This window comes from Syngnathus typhle, linkage group LG2 (genome assembly GCF_033458585.1).
Source record: "Syngnathus typhle isolate RoL2023-S1 ecotype Sweden linkage group LG2, RoL_Styp_1.0, whole genome shotgun sequence".
Classification (NCBI taxonomy): Eukaryota; Metazoa; Chordata; class Actinopteri; order Syngnathiformes; family Syngnathidae; genus Syngnathus; species Syngnathus typhle.
In genome coordinates this window covers 19,198,607-19,224,999 of record NC_083739.1, presented here as the reverse complement: position 1 = coordinate 19,224,999, position 26,393 = coordinate 19,198,607, and the positions used below count along the sequence as shown (strand labels likewise).

General features: G+C 43.5%; 1 protein-coding gene across 1 annotated transcript in view; it reads left to right on the top strand.

The window, feature by feature from the left end:
• The window catches only part of bsna (bassoon presynaptic cytomatrix protein a), a 68,109-nt gene that overhangs the window by 35,831 nt on the left and 5,885 nt on the right, over window positions 1-26,393 (top strand). Inside the window, exons 4-15 of the mRNA XM_061272426.1 lie at window positions 4,839-5,297; window positions 7,085-12,328; window positions 13,549-13,719; window positions 13,874-14,130; window positions 16,538-17,471; window positions 19,071-21,543; window positions 22,341-22,841; window positions 23,609-23,934; window positions 24,746-24,839; window positions 25,025-25,156; window positions 25,278-25,333; window positions 25,640-25,764. Of these exons, the coding sequence (XP_061128410.1) occupies window positions 4,839-5,297; window positions 7,085-12,328; window positions 13,549-13,719; window positions 13,874-14,130; window positions 16,538-17,471; window positions 19,071-21,543; window positions 22,341-22,841; window positions 23,609-23,934; window positions 24,746-24,839; window positions 25,025-25,156; window positions 25,278-25,318 (10,632 nt within the window). The 3' untranslated portion in view covers window positions 25,319-25,333; window positions 25,640-25,764. The remainder of the gene's footprint in view (window positions 1-4,838; window positions 5,298-7,084; window positions 12,329-13,548; window positions 13,720-13,873; window positions 14,131-16,537; window positions 17,472-19,070; window positions 21,544-22,340; window positions 22,842-23,608; window positions 23,935-24,745; window positions 24,840-25,024; window positions 25,157-25,277; window positions 25,334-25,639; window positions 25,765-26,393) is intronic.

Genomic DNA, 26,393 nt, shown 5'->3' with positions numbered 1-26,393 from the left:
GCCTCAGGGCAACTACCTTGTGTGTTTTTTTGGTGCAGCTAAATCTCACTAGCAGCTTTTCTACGTTGGGTTGATGAAAAAAGGCTGAGCAATGGTTTTGTCATTTTCACATACGAGTGGAAATATTTCTGCTATGCCCTTAGGAAATGCCCGCGTAATGATATTTGCTCAATCTAAGAGCTGCCAAAGCCACTGGATTCAGTCGATATTTATTACCTGAAATATTATATATCATTTATGTTCATTTTCGTCAATCATATGATTATAATTAGTTTTTTCCTACCAGTTCATTTATAGGCACCCTTAACTTTGCCATTCTTAGGGGTGAAGACGGAAAGCGATATGAGAACAGTTTATGCTGTTATACTATGCTATACTATGCTATGGCGTGCCGTGCCGTGCCGGACCGGACCGGACCGGACCGTACCGTACCGTACCGTACCGTACCGTACCGTACCGTACCGTACCGTACCGTACCGTACCGTACCGTACCGTACCGTACCGTACTATACTATACTATACTATACTATACTATACTATACTATACTATACTATACTATACTATACTATACTATACTATACTATACTATACTATACTATACTATACTATACTATACTATACTATACTATACTATACTATACTATACTACAACTTGAGTTACACAAAATAAACAGGAGCCCAGTCCATTTCTTGAACATCTGGATACCACCAAATTTCCCTAAACAAGCTAATAAAACCACTGAATAGTGAATGCAGAATGACCCAGATGTCGTTTGGCTGCAGTGGTTGCAAAAAGAAAGTGAGCACATGTGTGGAGGCTGAATCAGCACACTGATTTGGGTGTCACAGTTAGTAGACACGCACCCACGCACACACACACGCTCGCATACAGAAGAGCGCGAGCGAGAAAGAGAGCGCTCAGACCTAGTGGCAAAACACTGGCGACATGAGTCAAGCTGTGAAGGGCAGATGACGATGTATGATGGATATAAAAATCACTGGCATGGGCACATATAGACACAGTGACAACAGGATAATCAAACAAGGATATTAATTGAAAAATCGAATTATATTGTGAAAAGAAAATTGCGAGCGAGGAAGAAATAACCTGCAAAAATCCCGTCAGTTATAACCCTTGACACATTGAGACAGAAAGCCTTCGTCACTCAATAGAAATAATGGAGGATTTCCACACACAGGCACACACACAGAGACGCATATACACTCTCACAAAGAGCCCCAAAGCAGCTTCTCAGCTAGAAGTGCCCATTTCATGAAGCAGAACTAATTCACTGCTCATTTTTGTTCCTCCGCCTCCTCTCTGTTCTCTCACTGTTTCTGTTCACATCTTTTTTCACCTCTAATTCACAAATGTGCTTATCTTCTATGCTGTCTTCTCTGCTCATACTTCCTTCGCGCTCCTCGCTCAATATTCTACCTTCACCATTCAACCTGAAATATACCCCCCATGTCTGACCGCTTCATTCTCTTTTCCAATCCCTTAGTGGCTGCTATGTGAACTTTCTTATCTCCACTAGCAAGCTCTTCATCTGCAAGTATTGGAGCAACATTTGTAGAAAGTAAAATAGCACCAATAAAGTTCTCCAATAAGGGAGAAATATTTTATTATATATAAATATTTTACTTCTTATCATGTCATAATAAAAGGTGTTCAGTATAGACGTGGTTTTCTTTTTTCTCTTTGAGTGAAATATAGTGCGCAGTTTGATATATTTCATCCCAATAGTGAATTAACATAAAATTGAATGTCACTCGGAAGAATGACATTTTTGAATGTGGAATAAAAGAAGATGAATCATCATTTATTGTTTTGTGTTTGTCAAAAGGCTACTTGATCAAACGAGTGACTCACAAAGTAAATACATCCCCGCATCGACCACTTTATCTGAGATTTTACAACTTCTTTTAGGCACTTATACCAGCTGTCCACAAATTTGTGTGAAATAAGTGGAGCATTGTAGTTGTAATACACACTTTTTCTTTCCAACTATTTCGTCTTGACGGAATTAGGAAGGTACAACAAGCCATCATCCCATCCAAGATTCACAATTTTAAATTCTCCATTTGTTTGACAAAAGAAGCTCAATGTCTTCAGCTTCACTTTTGTCAGCCAGCATCATAACTTAATTTTGGTTTTTCAGCCTCTCTCCTCTCTTCTGTCTGATCACTTCCTAGCCTCAGAGGGGAGCAGCAGCAGTAGCCATAATGCTTTCTGCTCTTCAAAGTCCACACTTCAGCACTTCAAAGGCTGCCGTCTCTCTCAGCCTTACACCAAGGCTAATACTCTAATACCCAGCAGGGTGTATATGGCAAAGCAAGAACTTTGGTCAGCTTTTTTTCTGTTGCTGTCCCTACAGAGCTCATTTGGGGGTGACCCTGTGCATAAATAGGAAAAAAAAATGGACTGATTTTAAGACAGGAGAACAGCTACAAGGAATCTTGTAAAGTTGCTGTTACATTTTAGTTGAAAATACAATGGTCAACAGCGAATTCACATCAGAAATGGCTTTCTGTGTCTCGAAATATATCTTTGGCACTGATTTAATTTGTTTTACTATTTTCTAGCACATCGGGGAGGTTCATTTTGGGGATGTTCATTTTTTTAAAGGGTCTGTATCATGGTAAAATAGCATGCTATTTTAATCTTCCCACAGTTAATTTTATATATATTCCCTTTTATACAATGGCAATCTAATTTCTTATGAAGTATGAGTTATTTTGGTGGCAGTTTTTCTAACCTGGAAGTGAGACACCTGGTTCATTCAAACCCGGCCTCCTCTGCACTTACTCACATTTGTCTGTACACTCAGTCAAAGTAGACAAAATATACTTAGGACATCTAAAAAACATCCATCTCATCAATGGAAGAAGACAGTGACAGTAGCCCCATCAGGAGACAAAGGTTGGAAGAGGCTAAGCAGCAGAGGAAAGCACGGCATCGCTCTCATGGCCAAAATATACTTAGGACGTCTAAAAAAACAGCAATGACTTGAGCAAAGAGGGGTATGTGGAAACGTTTAATAATTTATTTGATGCTCCAAAATCAGAACAGCTGCTTGTTAACTCAAGTTGCAGGGACAGTTGCTCTGACAAACTGGACGCGTGTTGCGTGTTTAGTCTGCAGGGGCAGTACAGGAGGAGCTCCTCACACTAAGTGATTACCTGGTCATTCCCTTGGATCAGACAGGGCTGCTGCTTAGAAAGGAGGAATGAGCAGGAATTTGGTGTTTTTTGGTGAGAAATTAGCATATAAACATTGCTAAAAGCTCCCAAGCTTGTGCTTTTGATTTCCCCAAGAGCTGAAATTTTAGTCAGAAAGGTGCTATTATAAAAGTCGGGCTCTCGGTGTAACTAAAATTGTGACAGGCGTGTATATGGAATGAAAGTTGTTTGGGTTTCCTTAAGTAGTGCATTAGGCCACATACAGGAGGTTAAACTGGACACGGAAAGCTATTGAAAGAAAAAAAAAACCATGGTTACTGCACTGACATTCTCTTTTCTTGTCAATTCAGCCTGTCTTGAAGCACCTTTGGCACCATAATAATCAGTAGCTTCCCAATGCCTACTTTAGCTGCAGCTCAAGTTTCTTCCTCCACTTGCTTGAGCCTCAGCGGGGAGGCGCATCTTTTGAGGCAAGACTTCAGTGATTATATGTGTGTGTGTGTGCCTCACATGCACGTGTGCTATCACTCACTCGACTCTCATTGCACCCTTTGGCCTTCTCCGCTACCCCATCCTTCTTCCTCTTTTCCCCAGTCTCTTTCTGCTTGTCATCGCTCACTTCTTGGTTATTATTCAGCTCGTCATTGATGAGATATGTGCGTGTGTGAACATGTGTGTGTGTGCAACTAAACATAGTAAGTGTACAATGCAGGAGAGTGCAGCCTAAAGCAACAGCCAGGGTGAGCAGAACAATGCAATTCAGGGGTAAAAATAGCTTCTCCTCTGTCAAAAGAAAAGAGGAGACCAGAGTGTGAGAGGATGGAATGAAAGGAGTGATTATGCTCACAAGTGTGAAAGACAAAGGGAAAAGCTTGCTGAGTTCTAATGAAGTTGTTCAGCATTAAAATAAACTCATAGCAAAGCAACAGAATAGAACAGAGCAGAATGGGATTTTTAGATGGAACCCAAAAAGCAATCGCAATTCAAATCAACAAAATAATGACTTGATTTTATTAACGTCATGGACATATAGCAAGCAATTAGTGCTATCAGTGTTATCAATCAACAAGTGCTGCCAACAGCTATAAAGAGCCATGGCAAGCGTGGCAACGTTGGGGTACTTGCATCTTTCGCCCAGGTTTATAAATGCCAAAATGGTGCCCAATTGTAAACTTAAGCCAAAATAGCAGACATCCTGTTAGTTTTACCATATGGCTCTAAAATATCTTTTTATTGGTCTTGGTCTGTTACAAATGTCTCTCAATTTGTAGTTGTTGGCTTTATTTTATACAATTCAAGTTATTCTATTCGCATTTTTACAAATGAGAAATGATTGAAAATTTGTAGGGGGTGCTACGTATATTGCCATTTATTTAGAAAAATACAATTGCACACGAAAGACCAAAACAAATATTATTTCATCCAAGCTGTGCCAATCCCAAGAAGACCTGTGCAAACACTTCCAAGCAATGGCCAATATGTCACACAAAATGATTTTTAGGATCCCAAGCATTCCATAACACGCTGCCCAAAACTGTTACGGTATATAAAGCAGAAGGGAAAACAGCGGAAGATACAGGCATTTTATCAAACATTACGTCAATAAGTTCAGATGTTGTTTCCTAAAAGTGTCATGATTTGGACTGTCTTGCAGAAAAAAGAGTGGCTATGTCTCAACTGCCAAACCCAGCGGCTGATGTCTGGAGGAGGTCTCGATGAACCTCCTCTCCCTGTTCCTCACCCGTCCCCAAAACAACAACCCTCGGGGTCCCCACGCCACCAGGCGCCAGCTAGTCAACAAAGCCCTCTCCACAAAGCCAACAACCTGCAAGGGTCCAAACAAGCCCAGCCTCAGACACAAAAACCACAGTCGGGAACTGGAGGTAGTGAACAGTTTGGGCCAAATGCTACCAAACTGCCCCCAGACACCAAGAGCGCCATACCAACTACAACAACTGGACCAACAACAGAGACCCAGAAGAAGACAAAAACCACAGACGAAAAACCTAAAATGGAGCCTGAAAGCCAAACTGCCAAAGACAGCAAAATCACGATCAAAAAAGGAGATCAAATCACACCAATCAGGGAAATTAAGAAGTCAAGGCATTATGACGTAAGTAACAGTAATGGGAGGAGTGCATTGTAACAGTTTATCCATGTGTATCCTTGCTCATTCTCATTCCTGGTTTTATCTTGACATGTGCCCACATCTTCAAAACTACATGTGTCTCTTGTGACTTTGAATTAAAGTGAAGAGATTACTTCAGGATAGAGCCATTTATTCAGACTAGGAAAGATTCCAAAGTACCTTTGATGATGCCTTAATATTACATTGCCCTACTTAGGAAGGCATTTTTTTTTAAACTTTGCGTTAAAGGTTATACGTTAAAGGTTACGCTTCATAACAATCCCTGTTCAAATGGACCCCATAAACCTAATGACAGATACACTATGTATACCAAACCAAACATTGCGGTGCTCCCATTGTATGAAAACAATATGCACATAAACTGCTTCTCTTTCCAGGACTTGTACACTTGTCATATATGAGTCAGCTGATAAGTTGCAGTGCAGTTGTTTTGCACTGAACAGGTAATCTAAAACATATTTTCACACAACATTGTAACTCATGTTGCGACCAGTCAAGGAATCCAATATTTCCAAAATGTGTCGCGTAAACAGTCACGAAGAATTTTTCTGATATGTACTTAACTATTCTTGATAGCGTTTATCTTTGTGTAAAGTGAAGTTTGGAACAGCTGCAGTCTGCAGCTGTTTATAAAGCAGAATATTGATTTACTTCTAACAGAATGCTGACATTGTCAAACACAGCAAGGCAGACATGGATTAGCGTTTGGATGGGGAGCGAGTGAGGCTTTTTCTTACTCGACTGCAGCCATCATTGCAGCAGAGATATATTTGATGTACTCTGGTATGTTATATGTAACATCATAATTACTAAAGCGGCTCACTGAAATAATGCAGCTCGGTGAGCTTTTGAAATGCAAGGAATTTGCACATTAGTGTTGGCAAACAGGTCAAGTGAAAGCTTATTTAATGCACTGTTGAAGTTTTTTCAACACAATTAACAACAAATAGGTGATAAGTGCACAACCTGTCCTGTGTAAAATTTCTGTTGGCAAAGAGGTCAACAACTGCAAACTTGGTTTTTACATCTTGACCTTTCTCGAAACAATGAACAGCGCCCATTAAACACAAGTATTTTACTATAATGTGATGGGACTTTCTAAAAATAAAAGAAGAAAAAAAACAGATGTAATTCGTTATATGCAATCATGATTGAGACCATGTTGTTGATAGTCCTGGAAGATTTTCATCATCCTATTTTTTGTATTTTGCATTCTTTCAGTCATTTTGAATTTCATTATACCAGGTTAGTTCTTTGATTTGTCATGTTATTAATCAGCCACTGATGAATTCTGAATCACCTTTTCACTTTTTTATGTTGCATTTTTAGCACTGCAATCTTATTTGTTGATTCGATTTCATTGACCCCTCAACAAGAATGGCCTTTTTATTTATTTATTTATTTATTTATTGTTTGATTGTTTTTGTTCGTTTGTTTTTTGATTCCCTGAGAAATTATGTTTTTACGCTAGCTAGTCTCATTATTTTAAAATAATTTCACCTTGTCATTGATTGGGCAGTAAATATTGCCCTTATGATGCAGAGATGTTTCCGTGATTAATATAATTATAAACTCTTGACAAGTATGAAGTATGTATATTTGCAGATGAGTTTTAGAATTAAATCCATGAAGACTTTCTAGTGAGGAAAAGCGATTCAGAAAATTAACGGCTAGATGGTGGCATATACTGCATGCAAAGTGTCGCCCATTGAGACCTTAAAGGCTTTTTTTTTTGTTCTTTCTTTCTTTAGGATACAAAAAACAGCACACATGACTTGTCACGCAGCCCGCAGAGCCTCAGTGATACCGGTTACTCCTCTGACGGCATCTCCAGCTCTCACAGCGAAATCACAGGACTAATTCAAGAGGAAGAGATGAAATTGAGTGAGAGGGGCATCATCGGACGGGGCTCCCCGCCAAGCCCTTCAGAAATTAAGAAGCTGGAAAGTTCCATGAGGCCTTTGCTAGAGAAGAGCCTTTCCGAAGACAAAGCGGACAGAAGAGGAAGGAAGCACAGGGATAGAGACTTGGATGACAGAGGGAAGCATCGCCCACGCTCTTTGTCAATCCCACCAGATGCATATGACTCAGATGAAGAACTTGAGGACATAATGGAAGAACAGGAAGACGGAGGAGACTGGGAGGCTAAACGGAAAGAAGGGAAGGAGGAGAAGAAGGAAAAGAAGAAAAAGGAAAAGGAAGGTGAGCCAACCGAGATGACCGATGAGGAATTCATGAGGAGGCAGATAATGGAGATGAGTGCTGATGAAGGAAATGATGAGGAAGAAGAGATGGAGGAAGATGACGATGAGGAAGACGAAGGATATGGGTATGAGCGAAAGAAAAGCCACCACAAACACACCCTATCTGACACAGCAAAAGAGAAGCGCCGCCTACAGCACCACTCTAGCAGTTTTGAGGAGGAAACAAAAAGCTCCACCGATGTTTACAAAAGCTCAGTAGAAGAGGGTGAGGAAGATCTGATGGCGTCACAAGGTGGTCTGAGGCGCTTTAAAACCATTGAACTCAATAACACAAACAGCTACAGCCGAGACATTGAGCTCAGTAACGAAAATGACTTGAGCCTTGATCGAGAACCCGAACTGGAGATGGAAAGCTTGACCGGCTCTCCCGAGGAGCGCTCTCGAGGTGACTACTCGTCCACTCTTCCACCAACCTCTGCATCCTCCTACGGCTCGGGCCAGTCTCCTACATCCATCTCATCAATGGAAGAAGACAGTGACAGTAGCCCCAGCAGGAGACAAAGGTTGGAAGAGGCTAAGCAGCAGAGGAAAGCACGGCATCGCTCTCATGGCCCTCTGCTTCCTACAATTGAAGACTCTTCAGAAGAAGATGAACTGAGAGAGGAAGAGGAACTCCTGAGAGAGCAGGAGAAGATGAGAGAGGTTGAACAACAAAGAATCAGAAGCACAGCACGCAAGACTAAGCGGGATAAAGAGGAGCTGAGGGCTCAACGACGGAGAGAAAGGTCCAAGACACCACCCAGTAATCTTTCACCTATCGAAGATGCTTCTCCAACAGAGGAGTTGAGACAAGCTGCCGAAATGGAAGAACTCCATCGTTCCTCTGCCTCTGAATACTCCCCTCAGAGTCTAGATTCAGAAGCTGAGGGCTATGAGTCCAAACTTTACAAGTCAGGCAGTGAGTACAACCTTCCTACCTTCATGTCGCTTTACTCACCAATTGAGAAATCATCGATCACAACCACAGTTGCGTCATCAACCACTTCCAAGCCATTAAAGAGTGCTGAGGAGGTTTATGAAGAGATGATGAGGAAGGCAGAGCTGCTTCAAAAGCAACAGAAACAGCAGCAGTCTCCAGTAAGACACAGTCAGTACTATGAAGAAGACATTAATGGACAAGGTTATGATGAGGAGTATGACTATGAACAAGATCAAACAGGCTATGACAATGACACAGTTGAGATGGAAAGTGATATCTATGAAGAGATTCGACAAACATCTCAGAACATCACAAAGATGCAGCAGGCCACTGATGAGCAAGTAGAGATTGAGAGCTCTTATCCAGACAAGCAATTTCTTGAAACAGGTTCATCCTTTGCAAAACTACTGGAGCAAAGCAATGCTCTTTTGACTCCAGGAACCAGCTCGACCCAGATCTCCTCTCCTGTGTCTTTTGCCGAAGCAGGAGGACGCGTCCCTGATGTTAGAGTAACTCAACACTTTGCTTCAAAGGACAGACACAAAGACAAATTAAAAACCCAAGCGGGGAAAAATGGAATAACCCCAACAGTAGCTGCCACTACAATTGCAGCTTATGGAGTTTATGCCAGAGATGCTGTAACAATTTCACATACAAGTACAAGTAACACGATGACATCCACACAGTCATCTATGTATAGCAGACACACAAGTCCTGCCACATCTTCAGCTACAGTCTCAAGTGTATGCAGCAAAATTGCAGAGATTACACAAGCCTATAGTCAAAGAGAGGTTATCACCAGAAGAGTCGGGGACACTCGCGGTGTTCGTGATAGCCCAACAGCTTCTAATGAGCGAATCAGTGAGCCACGCTCCCCTAAGTATACAACTTATTACAGGAGCACCAGCCCTCCCCTTTCTCCGTCCCCACCACCACAAAGCCCCACCCGCTCCCCCTCCAGGAGGGCTACAGCTGAGTTCTCTACACAGACTTTCAATTCAGCACTACGAATGGACTCTGGGGGTTCTGGGCCGACATCTCCAGTGATGGCTCAGGGAACCCAAACTTCACATAGATCGGTCTCCCCACGTCTCTACCGGCAGCAGTCGTCTCAGGATGTGCCATACTCTCCACCTGCCAGTCCAGCTCGTCCGATGACCGTCAACACGGCTACATCCCCTCTGTCTTCACCCACACGATTTAGCCGTCAATCTACATTTGATTCTTATTCACCATGTGGTAGCCCGCCAGATACGCCACCTTACCAACATTCACCTACACGCAGCTTCTACAGAACACAAAGAATAGAAAAGGTAAATGTTGGAACAAGTATGGTTACCACAGCCGGTAGTTATACAAGAGGTTCCATTTCTATGGATAATATATCCCTCTGCCGCATATCGACAGTTCCAGGCACTTCTCGGGTGGAGCAGGGCCATATGATCCAAGGTGGAAGCGTTGTGGACCTGAGAACAATCACCAAACCTGCTCCAATCATCATGACTGATCAAGGAATGGATCTCACCTCTCTAGCCACTGAAAGCAGAAAATACCAAGGTGGCTCAGATGGGAGCAGACAGTCAACAATTGTACAACCTCTGATTATGAACCTTAATGCCCAGGAGACAATCACACCAACCACTGTGAGTGTAACTGTGGCGGCTTCAATGTTTATGTCTCAGACCAAACAACCAATGATCTACGGTGATCCCTATCAAAATAGAATTGATCTAGGTCATGGCATGGGTTCAGCTGTGTGTTTTTCCCAAAACAAACCCCCTCTATCACCTCCATTGGACCCTTCAATTCCAAAAATTGATGCAAAACTTGAAGACCTTAGTATTCAACAGAAAGAACTCCAAAAACAGCAAGAGAAGTTGCAAATGCAACAAGAGCTTCTTGAGCAGCAATTGCAGCAGCATCACCATATGCAACAACACCAGCAGCAGGGATCTGTTTTAGCCAAGTACAACTTTTCCGGCCAGGTCTCACCCTTGCTGAAAAAAGACTTGCTGGTCAGCCAGACGAGCACTGCCTCAGCTGTTGTCAGTGCTGTGTCACCAGTCATCAACCCGGAGATGTATATCACTGGACCCATTGAGCTGAAAGGAAAGCCCAGCCCCCCTGGCATGATTACAGGTGGGAAAACACCACATAGTATGGTAGTACAGATAGATGGGGGACAAGAGCAGGTCAGGGCTGTGACCCAGATTATAAAAGTGGAGGAAGGACAAGATGCAGCAGATCTGTCAGGAGGCCAGATTAAACCTGACAACCAACCAGCTTGCTGCGATGTTGTATACCGACTTCCCTTTGGTGGAAGTTGTGTTGGTGCTTCTGAGAAAGAAGGTATAAGACCTCCTTCCGCTCCACCTTTTTCCTATGATTCTGATCAAGAGAGACAACCTGGAAGATATTGTGAATATCCAGTGGAAGGGCCCAAGTCCCACACATTGCCTTATCCTGGTAGGCTTCAACCCTCAATGTCTGACACAAACCTGTCTGAGGCGGGGCTACAATCCTACCATTCTAAATTAGAACAACTTCAAGCCCAAGGAGAACACGCAATGGATCTAAACGCTGTAAAACACGGCTATGGGGCGTATATCGGGATGCAGTATGGCTCATACACAGATTTGCGACATGGAGCGGAACTCCCTGCCCCAACATTGCCTATACGACGATACAATTCCTTGTCCAACATCAATTCTGACTATGGCTACTCTGCTCGTGACATTGCCAATTTCCAGGAAGCTAATTTAGCCCAGTACAGCGCCACAACTGCCAGAGAGATCAGCCGAATGTGTGCTGCGCTCAATTCAATGGATCGCTACGGAAGCAACCCAGACCTGATGCAGTTTGGGAGTCTGGGGAGAGGAACCAGCCCAGCGACCTCAAGATTATCAGCTGGTTTTGGCTTGAGACAAAATCTGCTTTTTGGATTGGATGGGAAGCCATTATCCCACAACCAAGCACTTACTCACCTCATAAATGCCAGACAGGCCAGTCTTAGAGCCATGTACCCTGCAGCCATTCGCTCCTCAGATGGAATGATCTACTCCACCATTCAGACACCCATTGCCTCTACCTTACCTATCACAACTCAGCCTGCTTCTGTTCTTCGACCACTACTGAGAGGGGTTTACAGACCTTACTCATCCCCCAACATGACGCCTGTGCCCTTGTCTAGTCTCACCAGATTGCCAATGACGCCAAGAACGTCGTTATCTGGACAAGCTCCGATCCGTTACCCTGGACCAGGTCTTCTCCAGACAACATCAGTCTCTGCCACTACTGCTGATGCAATAACAACCTTAGCACCAACGAGTGCCCCAGTATCTGTTCCCATGACAGCTACAGTCCAAGATGAACCGGTTTTTCTGGGTAAAGGTGCTATTGTAACCTCTTCATCTGTAGAGGTCACATCAGCTGACCCACAGCATCAACCGCTAAACATGTCCCAAGCGCACCTGAACAGTCAACAACCACAGACTCAAGCAACAACTGCTCATTGTTACGCATCAGTCGGCCATACAGATTCCTCTAGCAGTTTATCGGTAGCAGGGGGTCTACCTCCATTCCCCCCACCTGGTGCTGTACACAAAGATGGTGAAACTGAAGCTGAAAGGTTACATCGTCAGCAGGAGCAGCTTCTGCAGATGGAAAGGGAGCGTGTCGAGCTGGAGAAACTCCGGCAACTGCGTCTACAGGAAGAGCTGGAACGAGAAAGGGTTGAGCTGAAGCTGCACAGAGAGAAGGAGCATATTCTGGTGCAGAGAGAATTGCAGGAGCTGCAGAGCATCAAGGAACAGGTATAAGGAAAAGCAAGAACTAAAATACAGAGATTTAAGGTGTTTTGTGGTTGGAGGTTATTTTTTGTTTTGTGGTGTTATTGATAGTTTGTTCTCCATTGCATTATATGGTACTGTAACAATGTTTGCATGCGGGAGTGACATTATAAAGTCCCATATTTTTGTTTTTAACAACCTGATAAGAAATCTTAATTGATACCGTGCTAAATATGCTAATATAATCAATATTAGCAATAATTAAATCAATTATTTTGAACCTATGTGGTTGCGTATGTTAGCATTTGATTACTGTCCACCAACAATGAAGTATTTAATTTTTTTTCAATCAAATTATTACATATTTGTCATAATTTACATTGTTGAAATGTCATATCCACTGTATGGTTTACAATTCTCCTCTGAATGTGTAAATGCTTATACAGTATCCTGCATGTAACATGCGTGATGAGAAATGGATTTTGATTTTTGTTGTTTTTGTTTTTAAGGTGGTCCATATTCTATAAAATCATATTTATTTCCAACAGTGGTGACAGTGGTGAAATAGTAGAATGTCTTATCGTTGTTCCAAAAGAATTTCCTTTACCTCCCACTATGTTTATTGCTGTGCTTTAAGACTTAACAGAAGAGCTAACATAATAATTGTCTTCTTTCTCGATAGAACAAGCAGTTGAAAATCTTTCAAGTTAACTCTGTTAAACAGGTGTGGAAGCTTTGCTTGATACAAAATCAGCAAGAGAATGTTTCTGCATCCCATAGCCTCCAATTGCAGCAAAATTCCAAGCACTTTTATTTGCAACAACCTGTCATTAATGCAATGAGGAAACTCCATGAAATCTGTTCTTACACGCATTACATGACTAGCACTCACACTTATCTGCAGATGCTGTTCTGTGTGCTGTACTTGTATTTTTGTTTTCTGGCAATACAAAGAGGTTTAGGTCTACTCTAACCCATCCGAATTAACGCCATACCATATTCTGGTTCAGGAGGCTTGTGATCTTTTATTCTTTTTCAATCATCATTTGTCCAGCCAGCTGCGCTGAAGAAACTGCTTTTTGCTATACTCTTTTTTTTTTTTTTTTTTTTTTTACATTGTTTTAGTTCATTCTTTACGATCAACCTCTCCCTCGTGCCTCATTATCACAAAACCCGTTCATAAATACTTGTCAAAAACCTTTGCTTTCCGCCTATGTATGATTGTTTCTGTTTCTACAATCTAGGTTCTACAACAGCAGCAACAAGAACGAGAGAAACAACTTGTTGTCCAGAAGGAACAGTTGGCCCAGCAAAAGTCCCAACTTGACCAGATCCAGTCCTTACAGCATCAGCTCCAACAGCAGCTTGTAGAACAGAAGCGACAGAAAACAGCCGCTGCGGTCCAGAACTTGCAGGTGAGGTCAACAAAAACTCGAAGACAGTTCACTGAGGATTCTTAGTTGTACAGATACAGTGCAACCTATCTGACTGTGAGGAATGTCTGCGGCCGTTGTAAACCTTACATCATGTGATGGATGACAAATGACGACAGTTGATCTCCTATTGCAGATGGATGTGAACGGACAGCCTCTACATCCTTATACTGACCATCAAACTGGAACCCGTTCACTCCCCAACTCCTCTTCAGAGATGTGTCTAAAGAGCCACGAGGAGCATTTTGAGAACCAGAGCAATATGAGGAAACACAGCTCCATGACCAGACTGAGCAGAGACAGCTTGGACGGAGAAGGCGTTGTCTTCCATGTTTCCCCTCGCAGGAATGTGGATAGTTGTGTGCAGACAGATGAAGAAGATGGAGAGGAAAGGTATTTACATTTATGAATGTGTCTGTGTGTCTGAGTAGGAGTGTGATATATTTCAGCCTTTAAAGTACTTAGTGTTTGTGTTAATTCCAACATTGTGTGTTACATTTTTATATCAAGCACAAATAGTATGTAGTTGTATATGGTATGTTATGATTAATAGATAAGTTCATACAAACCAATTACAGATGATATGTTAGCAGTTAAAAAACCTAAACACTTCATTTGAAAACAAACGCAAGTCTAAATTGAGGTTGATCCCAATTAAATTGACAATATATTGTTACCCTACTGTGTTAGGTCCTACATCGAAATGCCGAAAAAGACACCCAGCTTTCTTTTTAGATGGTTTCAAGAGGAAGCACTAGAAGGCTGAATCGAAACGGTCAAAACCACGACATATCTCGAACCAAAATGTTACACCAGGGGTCACCAAACTACGGCCCGCGGGCCGGATACGGCCCGCGGGACCGTTTAATCTGGCCCGCCAACCCTGAACAAATTGTATTATTAAATTTTTTTTTTTGGTCATTTTGCCTGCAATGACTGCGTTTCCCCAGTAGATGGGGAAGCGCTCGCCTGCGCATTTACTACCGGAAGCCGTGTCAGAAAGCTCGGTGCACACTCACAAGTGCGTGTACGGACATGGCGCACTCGCGCTCTATTTGTATCAGTCCCGAATTTAGAGCGTGGGCTGTGACGACAGCATTCTTGTAATTTGCGCGCTGAGCTTTCAGATGCAGTTTTGCGCTAAAGCCACCCACAAACCTTCCCCTGGAATCCTTCCGTTAAAATGTCGCCCAAGTAAAGCAGGGTGAACACAGTGCCGAGCGTTTAAAAGAGTTGCCAATTTGGCTCGACGTACGCGACGTGACGTTCAGCCACATGAACGTCAACATCTACCCGTCACAGATCGAGGTAAACGGACCAACACCTCGGATCTCGCCTAAGAATTGCCACAACAAATTTTACTCCAGACTATGACGCACTATCAAACTTTAACAAAAAAGACAGCAGTGTCTACAAGCCTACTGGAACCTACAAAAGGATTATAAGGAAGGAACACAAGAACTTTAAGAGACTGCTCATATGTGTCAGAGAGGTTCTGCTCTGACAACTGAGCTGAACTTTTATCTGTTAAGATTGTGCATGGCACAACAGAAAGTTAATGTTCCATGTTTTTTTTTCTATGAAGAACCCAGAGAGAGTTATTTAGTTATTTATTTCCTGTTTTTTCTGTGAAGAACTCAGAGAGGGTTTAGTTATTATTTATTTCATTAATAGTGTTATTATTTGTTTCCTGACTTTTTTTCTGTAAAGAACCTGGAAAGGGTTATTAAATAACCGTTATTTGGTTATGTGTGGCTTTCTGGAAAACAATAATTTTTTTAAGCTCCCCTACGATCGGCACACTTTTTCTGTTACAAACTGCCACCGGCCCGCCATCAGAGAAGGGAAAGGTTATGTGGCCCTCACAGGAAAAAGTTTGGGGACCCCTGTGTTACACGGTATCCACGGCACGGCAAGACAATTATCTGCTCAAAAGTGAACTGAATAGGGAAGGAGTAAATTGACACGGAAGAGTGAAACTAAAAGAGAACACCTCAAATAAATCATGCACCTTAGTAATCACAAATCGCAGTAGGGTGCACTAGTGTGTGGCGGATGATGGTTGGCTTGAGTCTATTGGGTGACCGTGTCACACTTTTGGATGTTGGTTGTGGTGCGGGTGTATCTTTCCTTTACAAATAAGAATGTCACTTCTTTGTCATATTTTTGTAATCTGTTATAGTTTAGGGTGCTTTTCTGTTGTTGTTCTTTTTCTGTCCTGTTCTCTCTTTTCTCTGTGTAGCTCACAAACCTTGTTCTGTCTGACTGCATTTGCAATAATACCACAATATAAACAACCACATGGGAATTATTTCAAATTCTTGTGTTGCGCAGAAAAAATTGTTCCAGCATAAAAAAAAAAACAGTTTCTGCACGACAATGAAGATGAGCGGGACAAATGTGTATGCGAAATGTTTTCACTGAGTACTATATACCATACAGTATAGGCTGGATATAATCTAATCCTCCAATTGGTCCTAAAAATTTTACTTTTGATGATAAATACTTTTTTTTTTCCTGACAGTATGAGCTAGTAGTAGCAGCCTTGTCGCAACTCCCTAGCACTGCCCTGGTTGTCATGGTAACAAAATCTGGGCCAGCAGTAGAGAAGAGCTAAATGAGCAGTCGCTCATTTGCATGAAACAGAAAAAACAGGTTGTAAAATGCTCTGTTAGTCTTGATCCTTGAGGTACTTTGATGATATCATGACACAGACACCAGGAAACTGATTTCAATTGTAAAAACAAAAAGTCTCATTAAAATATAATGAAAATTGTTGAATTCTTCCCTCCATCACAAGGTACATGATGCGTCATCGAACCAGGCGGCGTGGTCGCAGCGTGGACTGCTCGGTTCAGACAGATGACGATGAGGACAAGGCTGAAACAGGGCAGCCAGTCCGCCGAAGACGCTCTCGCTACTCTCGACATTCCGAATCCAGCGCTACTGGCAGCGGAACTGCCACGAGCACGGCTGCTACTGACACCAAAACCAGCACGTCTAAGATGGTATCCTCCAGCATAGCCATCCAAACCATCAGGGAAATGTCCTGCCAAACCGAAGTTGAGCACCTTGGAAGAGTTTCCCCTGCCATCCATGTGACGTTACCAGACCCAAATAAAGTAGAGATCGTGCACTACATCTCAGGACCTGAACGGACCAATAAAGGACAGTCACTGGCATGCCAGACTGACCCAGAAGCCCAGTCACAAGGTGTTGTCGCTCCCCAGCTCAGCATACCAACCACAGTGAGCCCGTATTCTTCCTCCACCAGTTGTGGAACCCAACAATCGGGTTCCACTGACATTTCGTCACAGCAGCGCCAGCAGCAGCATATCTCAGCAAATGCGGCCAAGTTTGAGCGCAGACGTCCTGACCCACTCGACATTAACTACCAACCCCACAACCACCTGCACAATGAGTCCATCTCGAGCATCATCCGGCAGCAGCAGACGGTCCCGAAAACCACACAGGTCCTCTACTCACCTGTCTCGCCGGTTTCACCTCATCGCCTGTTGGAGAATTCGCTATCGAGTGAGCGGCTGAACAAGGCCCATGTCACTCCTCAGCAAAAAGCATACACTGCAGAGTCCCCCCAGCGACATCCCTCCATGCCCAGACCAATAAAGAGCACCCAAAGGTCCATGTCAGACCCTAAATCTCTTAGTCCTACAGCGGATGAGCACACGAAGGCTAGGCTGTCCCTTTATCAACAACAAGCACTACAGAACCAGGTAAAGTCACTCGATGGTGACAACAATGATGTCGGAATTACAGACAATGCATGAAGAATAATGTGTTTTACAGGAATGATGTGTTTTTCTTATGAATTAAAGTGTGCACAGTTCATATTGAACAGATGAGCCCAGATATCAAGTCAAGTCAAGTCAAGTTTATTTGTATAGCCCTAAATCACAAGCAGTCTCAAAGGGCTTCACATAGACAGAAATTGACAATTATTCTCAAAGCATCCCCTGATTTTAAGCTCCCAAATATCACATGTTCCCTATATTTTAAAACGTTTTTAAGTTGAAAAAAATTGCAAGTTTTAATATACTACTTTTAATGAAACATAAAATATTTATTTGAAACACCCTATTTCTTCTAGGTGTCAACCTAAGATCTTGAATTAATTTGTCATGTGGTCTGCTGGGAAAAACAGAAAAGTTTTTTTTCCAGAAATAAAGAAAAGAAAAAAATTACAAGCCTTGTCACATTACATTGAAGGTTAATTTGGCACTGGCAATTTATGTCACTATGTCACACAAAGCATTGCTCAAATAATAGCTAATTGCATCAAGTCATACATATTGCTTTAATTTCTACTGAGCAAAAGACAAATTATATGGGAAAGTAGTTAACCATTTTCCCTGAGCAAGCAAACCTAAGAAACTAGATCTTATCTCTGACAAAGGACAAATTACGTGACATTGCATCCCAAATTCTGACAGTATATTACAAAACAGCTTCAATTAGCTCGATAATCCTAATAAAACAGCAGTCAGTTTAGGATTTACTGAATTGGGGAGTAATCTGAACCACAATGGTAGAAGTTTTTGATCTCAGATTTTCAGTTTAAAACAAAATAAGCATGCTTTTTGGATCTCTAAATTTATTTGCAATATTAAAAAAAATATAGTTCAAGAATAGAGTCATTGAACAATGACCCAAAAAATGTTTTGGCAGTTACAATAATTCAATCTCTTGTTGAGATTGTTCAGTCGTCTAACCAGAAATGTTTTAACAATTCTGATAATGTTATTACTCAATTTAATTCTCTAGTGAGATATGTCAGCTGCTTGTTAACACTGTTCTATTCGCATCATAACATTCAAGGTTTTTCTTTTACAATTACTAGGTCATGTCTTCTAACACAACCCCCTTGTTCTTTCTTGTTGTCCTTGTCTTCTTGTGTATGTCTCCCTTGCCTCCTTATATTTATTTCCATGAACTTTTTCTTCGAGCTTGCCTTCTTCCTGTCCATGTGATATTTATCTTTTGATTGATTTGTTTTCTTGATTTTTCTCCAAAACTTTATCATACCATTGTGATCCCTATTCCTACTTTTATTAATTTTCCTTCTTTCCGTTGGTACCTTCCAATCCTAAACTACTTCATTATTCATTTTTTGCTTCCAATTTGATCCTTTGATCTCCCAACATATTTTGCCCTATTATGTTCTCAATATTTCATCTCTTACCAAATGCCAAACAATTCGCCTGTCATCCAAACAATCACACCCTGTTATTCTGTTTGACTCCTTTTTTTCATGTTTTGTCTTTGTCCCCCATATTGTACTGCTCTTCCACCCCACCCTCTCTCTCATCCTACAGCTGGCAGCCCTTCATCAGAGCTCGCTGCTACGTAAGGTCAAGAGAACCCTGCCCAGCCCTCCTCCGGAAGAGACGACGACATCAGTTCATCTGCCCCTGATGACCCCTGCCCTTCAACAGGTCTACTTGCCATCCGTGCCCAGCCTAAAGCCCAGCTCCAGGTCTGGCCTAGCCGCCAAAGCCAGCCTTCTCAAAGACCTCACCCATGAGCTAAAGGCAGTGGAGCAAGAATCAACAAAGCTGAGAAAGCAGCAAGCTGAACTGGAGGAGGAGGAGAAGGAGATTGATGCTAAGCTGAGATACCTTGAGCTGGGGATTCACCAAAGGAAAGAGACATTGGTCAAGGAGAGAGAGAGGAGGGATATTGCTTATCTGAGGTGCATGGGTGATGCTCGGGACTATATGTCCGACAGTGAGTTAAACAACCTACGATTGGCAGCTGCAGCTGCATCACATGAGACCAATGGACTGTTGACAAGACCAAGTACTGCACCTCTCAGCCAGTTCAGCAACGATCTGAACACAGCAGCCCAGTACACACCCACATCATCTTTCCACTCGCAATATCCCCAGAGCCAACCAGCAGCACCAACTCAATCAAGTTTAGGCTTCCAGTCCTCAACATTCAACCAGGCTCCTTATCCAACAGTGTCTCAGTCCCAGGCCTTACCACAGCCGGCCCCCCTCCAGAGTCATGGTCATCCTTCGGGACCATCCTACCAATCTCAAACTGCATACTCTTCCCACACCTACCCGCAAACTCAACCCCCATACCCCCAAACCGACATAGGGTTGCCAAGTGCACCGCAATCTCAGCCCCAACCAGGGCACACTGGTTTTGGTCCAGCTCCACCTGGTCAGCCCCCATACCCCACCCACAGCTCACCTTATCCGAGTGCTGTGTCCTCTTACCCCAGCCAGAATGCCCCTTACCCTGCGCAACCTCAAACAGAAATTTTGACAGTACATCAGGGAAGGCCGAGGCAAACGTCGCTGGCTGATCTGGAGCACAAGATGCCCACCAATTATGAGACAATCAGCAATCCTACGGTCGTGGTTACAACCACGGCACAAGACAGTACCTATTCCAGTTCAGCTGCCTCATTTGGTCAATACACTGGAACAACAACCATGGCCAACTATGGACCCTATGGCTCAGCAACAGTCTCCACTGGTTACGGTGGGTTTTCTACCATTCCACCCAGCACCTATGGACAGTATACATCAACAACAGTTGGTTCGTATGGCCAATACACCACAACCACTGCTAATGCATATAGCTACACAGCAACAACAGCCAGCTCATATGGACAGTACACGACAACCGTTTCCAATGCCTATGGACATGCTGTGGATAGTCCCTCCACGGCTGAGGGCATGTACGTGGCACCTGGTTTGGAACAAAACATCCCAAGAAACTACATGATGATAGATGATGTAAGTGAGCTGACGGCAAAAAACGGGCTGGGCACGACAACAGTGGACATGATGCATCACGGCGGCGTTGGCCGTTACCCCGGCGACACCCACGGTCACAGCAGCACCATTGGCAGCACGACGCGTGGGGGAACTAGCAGCGCCATGTACGGCAGGGCAACCGAGGAGGAAGCGGCGATGCAGGAAGAATTGTACGACCACCATGGCAGGGGTAAGAGCAGCTACAGGCACGGACCTCTAGGGGGCAGCAGCAGCGTGAGCACTAGCATGGGTGGGGGATCCTCCTATTACTATGACTACGACTACAAACATGGAAGCTTCCGGTCTGGGGTGCAGAAATCGTCGTCCCCCAGAAGCCTTTTGGCTCCTGCTGTCATGTCCAGCAAACGCAGCAAGCACAGGAAACTGGGCAGTATGGAGCAGAAAATCTCCAAATTCTCCCCCATTGAGGAGGCTCGAGATGTAGAGGCAGACCTGGCCTCTTATTCTTCAGCAGCTGGCGGAGGTTACCCTTCCTCCAACATCCGAGGACGTCAGCTGATCGAGGACTACGGGTTCAAGAGGAGTACTTACGACACTGGCAGCGGCATCACCCATGGTAGTCGATACTTTGGAGAGGAGGATGACCGGGTGTACTACACTTCCACTGGCCGTTCACGCTCCACTGGCTACGGCATGGACAAGATCACAGCCAGAGACTACTCTGGGTACCGCAGCAGATCCTATGAGAGGGATGACCGCTCCTACCGATCTGGCTATAGCCGGGGGCGCCACCCAACCAGGCAGTATTCTGAAGAGGAGAGGCCACTCAGTCCCCTGGGGAGATTCATGGGTTCCGGGCGATCATCAAGCTTAGGCCCCGACCCATATGACAGTCGCAGCAGTAGATACCAGTACTATTATGGCCAATATGGTTCCAGTCACTCTCTGCCAGATGTTCAAGACCACATACGGGACCTACCCCGGACCCATGTCTACAAGTCGGATGATACATACATAATAGACGATTATCATTGCGCTGTGTCAGACAGTGAAGGTAAATGTGGGAGCTGAATGCCCACGGTCTCACTACCTACTACTGCTCCCACCATTTATCTAAATGTCCCCCACCCACCCAACAGATAGGCTTAGAAAAGAGAAAGAGAAGAAAATGAGGCAGAGCTAGCTGTTGCATGCAAATGTTTTCTTCTTCCTGAGAGTCACTTGGAGCTCTCATTTCAGTGGACTGCTGTCTGTCTGTCTGCCTGCCTGTCCGTCCCGCCGCCTGTTCGTCTGGTCTTCTGTTTGTCCAGTTCACGCATGGTTCTCCGGCGTGGTCGTTTTCTTCGTTCGCACCACTCTGATTCCCTTGGAAGGTCTTCTTTGCACGTCACCAATGCAAATTGTTTTACAGGGTTTTATCGTAATCTAGTGTTTGTCTTTTGCATTGATACTTTTCACATGTTTTTATTTCTAAATTCTGGCGGCACTGCAAAATAGTCTCTCATTTTGGCAGGACAACCTCAGCCAAATGTAAATATTATTTATTATTGTATAGTCAGGTTTCTACTCAACATGATTGGCTTATCCTTAGTAAAGAAAAAAATGGCGCCTATATAGTTTTCACCGTGGACGTTTTTGCAGTGTTTATTTGGTCTACTGTAGTTACAGTCTTGTACCGTGAAAGTGAAGTAAATTGTATTTCGCATGGATATAATTGTATTATTTTGATTTCCTGTGTCTTCTTATACTTTTCTTTGGCATGTGGGTGGTCTTTCTTCTTTTTCTCAGCCTGCATGCCGCTGTCTCCGAACGACATGGAGATTGACTGTGATCTGCTTTCGGTTTCCAAAGCCTACCATCTGGGCCAGGAAGAGACAGACTGGTTTGAGAAGCCACGTTCCAGTTCTCGGCACTACGGCAGCAGCCACTCAACCGGAAGGAGTCGCCATGGTGTGAAACACACCTATCATGATTACGATGAGCCTCCTGAGGAGGACCTGTGGCCTCAGGATGAGTACGGCCATGGAGGACGACACTCTTCGTCCACCCGAGACCACCGGCATCATGGCAGCTCAAGTCGGCACTCATCCTCATCACGTCATTCCGATGAACCAAGGTCCTCTAGGTCATCTAAGGCCCATACTAAAGAACCTCCATTGAGGCACGAACCTTCAGCGCGGTCTTCTTCATCGGGAAGACGCGGTGATTCAAGGTCTGGAGCTTACCACTCATCGGACTACTCTCGGGATCCGTCTGGCCACCATCATAGCCAGAGATCTTCGAGGCAAGGGGATCCGCATCGCTCATCACGCAGCAAGTCTCAACAACAAGTCGACATGCAAGGCCAGCCAGGTATGTGGAGGAATTGTGTGTGTATTACTTACCCTCTTTGAAAAATATGTCAAATAGAATTCCAAACAACATTCTCTAACATAGTTTGGAGGGAGAAATGCTGACCAGCATGTCTTGTGTCAAAAAGGTTTTGAGTTCCAATCATGGCTTGGATTTTTTAGTGTGGAATTTGCATTTTATCCCCCATGCTCGTGTGAATTTTCTCTAGGTATTCCCGTCCGTTCGGTTAATGGAAGACTCTATAAATTTCCCATAAATCTGGATTTGGATATTTTGGATAATGTTGATACCTATTTTACAAACGAGTAACATCATTGAGTCGAATTAAATGAAAGTTATTTACAGAACTAGACCTTGATATAACTGGGATTCTTGAATTAAATTATTATTTTAATTCTAATAACAGACAAACATCTTTAATATCACTTGTTCGGATGCAGTTTGGTTGTCTTTTACACTAGTGTCCCCACGGGGATCAACAGTCTTTAATTAAATCTATCAACCGTAACCTCTTGGAGGAATTTTTCTCCCCGAGGGCATCACTGTTCTTAGTCATGTACTCATTAAATCTCAGATTGTTGCTTCTTCTCATTTTTCTTATAATTCCATTTTCCACGGCTGCTTTCAGTGTTCATAGCAGTTGTTTACCATGTAAATTCAAACCTCACTTTGAATTGGCTTCAATGAAACACAGTATATACTGTACATTAAAATTAAACATGAGCCTTACCAGGTCAATCTCTTTTTTCCCCATATAAATCATCCAGGTACTTCCAGGTCTGGCTCTTCTTCAAGGGGACAGGGCCCTGCAGGTGGCCCTTCAGGATCCGGGCGACAGGTTGGCCAGGTTTCCCAGAACGACGGAGTCCCAGGACAGAGGACGCAGCTCCAACAACAAGCCCAGACGTCAACGGCAAGGCCGGGGCAGCAAGGACCCCCAACTACCACTAGTGCTCAGCAACAGCCCCCACCCCAAGGACAAAGCATGGGGGTGGGGCAGGGCCAGGCCAAACCCGGGCAAATGGGAGCAGCTGGAGGACCTATGGGGCAGGCCAGGCAGACAGGACCCACGGGAACAACAACTGCCCCCATGGTGAGTATAGGAAATAAAGATTAGTGATGAAGACAAAAATTATAGAATTATTTACACTTGTTTGAGTCAACAATACTCTTTTAAACTCCATTTTACATGCATTATATGTTGCTTCCAACAATTTGACAATATATTTTCCTTTCGTCTGCTGGTAGAAGATGGGGTAAGAGCTAATTGGCTGACATGCAAAGTCTGTTGACAAGATAAGGCCTAAATCACAAGCAGGTCTTAAAGTGCTTCACATGTACAAAAATTGACAATTATTCTCATACTGCTTTTGTGACTCAGTCTACCACCATTGTTTTTTGTATCTTCTTTTCCTCCCTCCTTCTTCCCTAATCTCTCTACTCTAATGGCCGGTGTTTCAAGAAGTCAATACAATTGAACCGATTGGCCCCCTGCAAGCATGGTGCATATAGTGGCTGCACTATGTAGTCAAAAGTCTTGACAGACTTTAAATCAGTTCGTCAGGAGTCAGAAATCACTTATTTAACCCTCGAGTTTGATTGTATGATGTCATTTTGGACCATTATATGCTTCCATCCATCCATCCATATAAGCAAAGTTGTTCCCGGCATAATGCACAAAATGAGGTCGTGCTTGGTTGAGTTTGGTGTGGCTGAACTTGACTTGGATCCTGATCTGTAATGTCATCAAGCAACACCATTCAGATCTTAAAAGAACTGTTAACTTTCATTTTCACTTCCCGCGGCTGTGTTATTCAGACAATACTCGGGTCCATATGGAGGATTTGCCCCCTGCTGTTTTCAGCAGTGTTGCTAAGCGATGAGCTCTCTCGTTCTCTTTGCAGGCCAAGATTGAGACACCTCCAACAACAGCCATAGGAGCAAAAGCAGCACCTGTCATGGCCACAAAAGGAGCTCAACCACCTCTCACAGGCATAGGTGACCTATGCACACGCACGAACACATGCACACACGCACATTCACATTGTTATTCTCTATACAATGGAATGTTCATTCTGAGAAGCTGATTTGCCTCAGATGAACAAGTTTTTCATGTTACGTTTCCAGTTTTTCATCATCCATTGGTTCCTTTCTTTGTCATCTTTCCAATCATCTTCCGGTAGGCTCCAAGGCAGCTCCAAGGCCCGGCGGTATAGGCAGTGCGGCAGCAGGTCAGCCAGGCATGGAGGGAGACAGCATGTTGTCCAAGATCCTGCCAGGAGGAGCTGCTGAGCAGGCTGGAAAACTAGGAGAAGGTATCCTGAAACCATTCATTGTAAAAGTACATGCATAGTCAGTTGCTTTGATGTCATCACAAAGTACTCTTTAAATCATTCCTCAGTAAGATCATCCTGTATTGTGTTTTATTATTCCCAGCTATATCCGGCATTGGCAAGAAGTTCACCTCTTTCTTCTAAAGTGCTAAGTTCAAGGTGTGTATTTTTGTTTGATTTCTTGCACATGTGCTTTTTAACTTTGGGAAAGCAAGCTACTGTCATCCTGTTTGCAGAGTTGCTCTTTTCATTCTGTAAATAAATAGATTCACATGTAGTACTAAAGGTTTTCACATAGAATTACCAATTTTACCAAAATTCTAGCCCTTGAGGTTTATTCAGTACCAAAGAAGTTGTTGTCGTTTTCCAAAGGTTTAGTCACCCCTGGGTTAGAAGGTTAAGGTGCATCAAAACATCGAACTAGGAAACTGTAACAACTGACATAACGGATTTGTGCCTTTGCAGGACTATGTAAAAACTCAAAGCCATGCGACCCGTACCAGATAAACCTGCAACGTTCCTCTTGTTTTTCATTCCCTGAAAGAGAGAAAAAGGGAAGGAGCAGACAATGTTGAGACTCAAGCATGCAAGTGAGTACTGGATCCGGACTTCTAGGGATAGTAAATTTGATGAGGGCACAAGGTTTAAAGCCATTCCCAGGTGTCGTAATTCAAGATCAGACATTCCTATGCCAAAATACACAAAGGATTAAGACACTTAACATTTGGCACACTCGCTTTCAAATCACACAGTTTTGAGAATGTCACAGATCGGAATGGAGCAGGGCAACCAAATGCAGCTTGGGCCAGGGTTTACTGAAGGGAAAAAGGTAGTTGAAAGGGAGGATAAGGGAAATAAGCCAACAGAACCGGCAAACTAACATAACGGCCTAATATCAACGGGACTGACCGACACGGCTGACAAACAAAAACAGAACTGACAGAGATGGGAGAGGAGAAAAAATCCGAAAAGGGCGTGACCCGCAGACAGGACTTAAATACGCGACAGGTATTGAGAGGCAGGTGACTGTGATTAGTACATAGATTGTGAGTAGACACAGGAAGGGAGGGGCGAGTACACAGACAGAAATAATGACAACCTACACATAATAAAACAACCGGGGACGAGTCGTGACAGAGGACGCGGTTCTGTCTCGAGAAAATACTAGTATGATTTCTGAGGGTGGAGCTAGGGTGTGTGGCAAAGTGAGCAGATACTC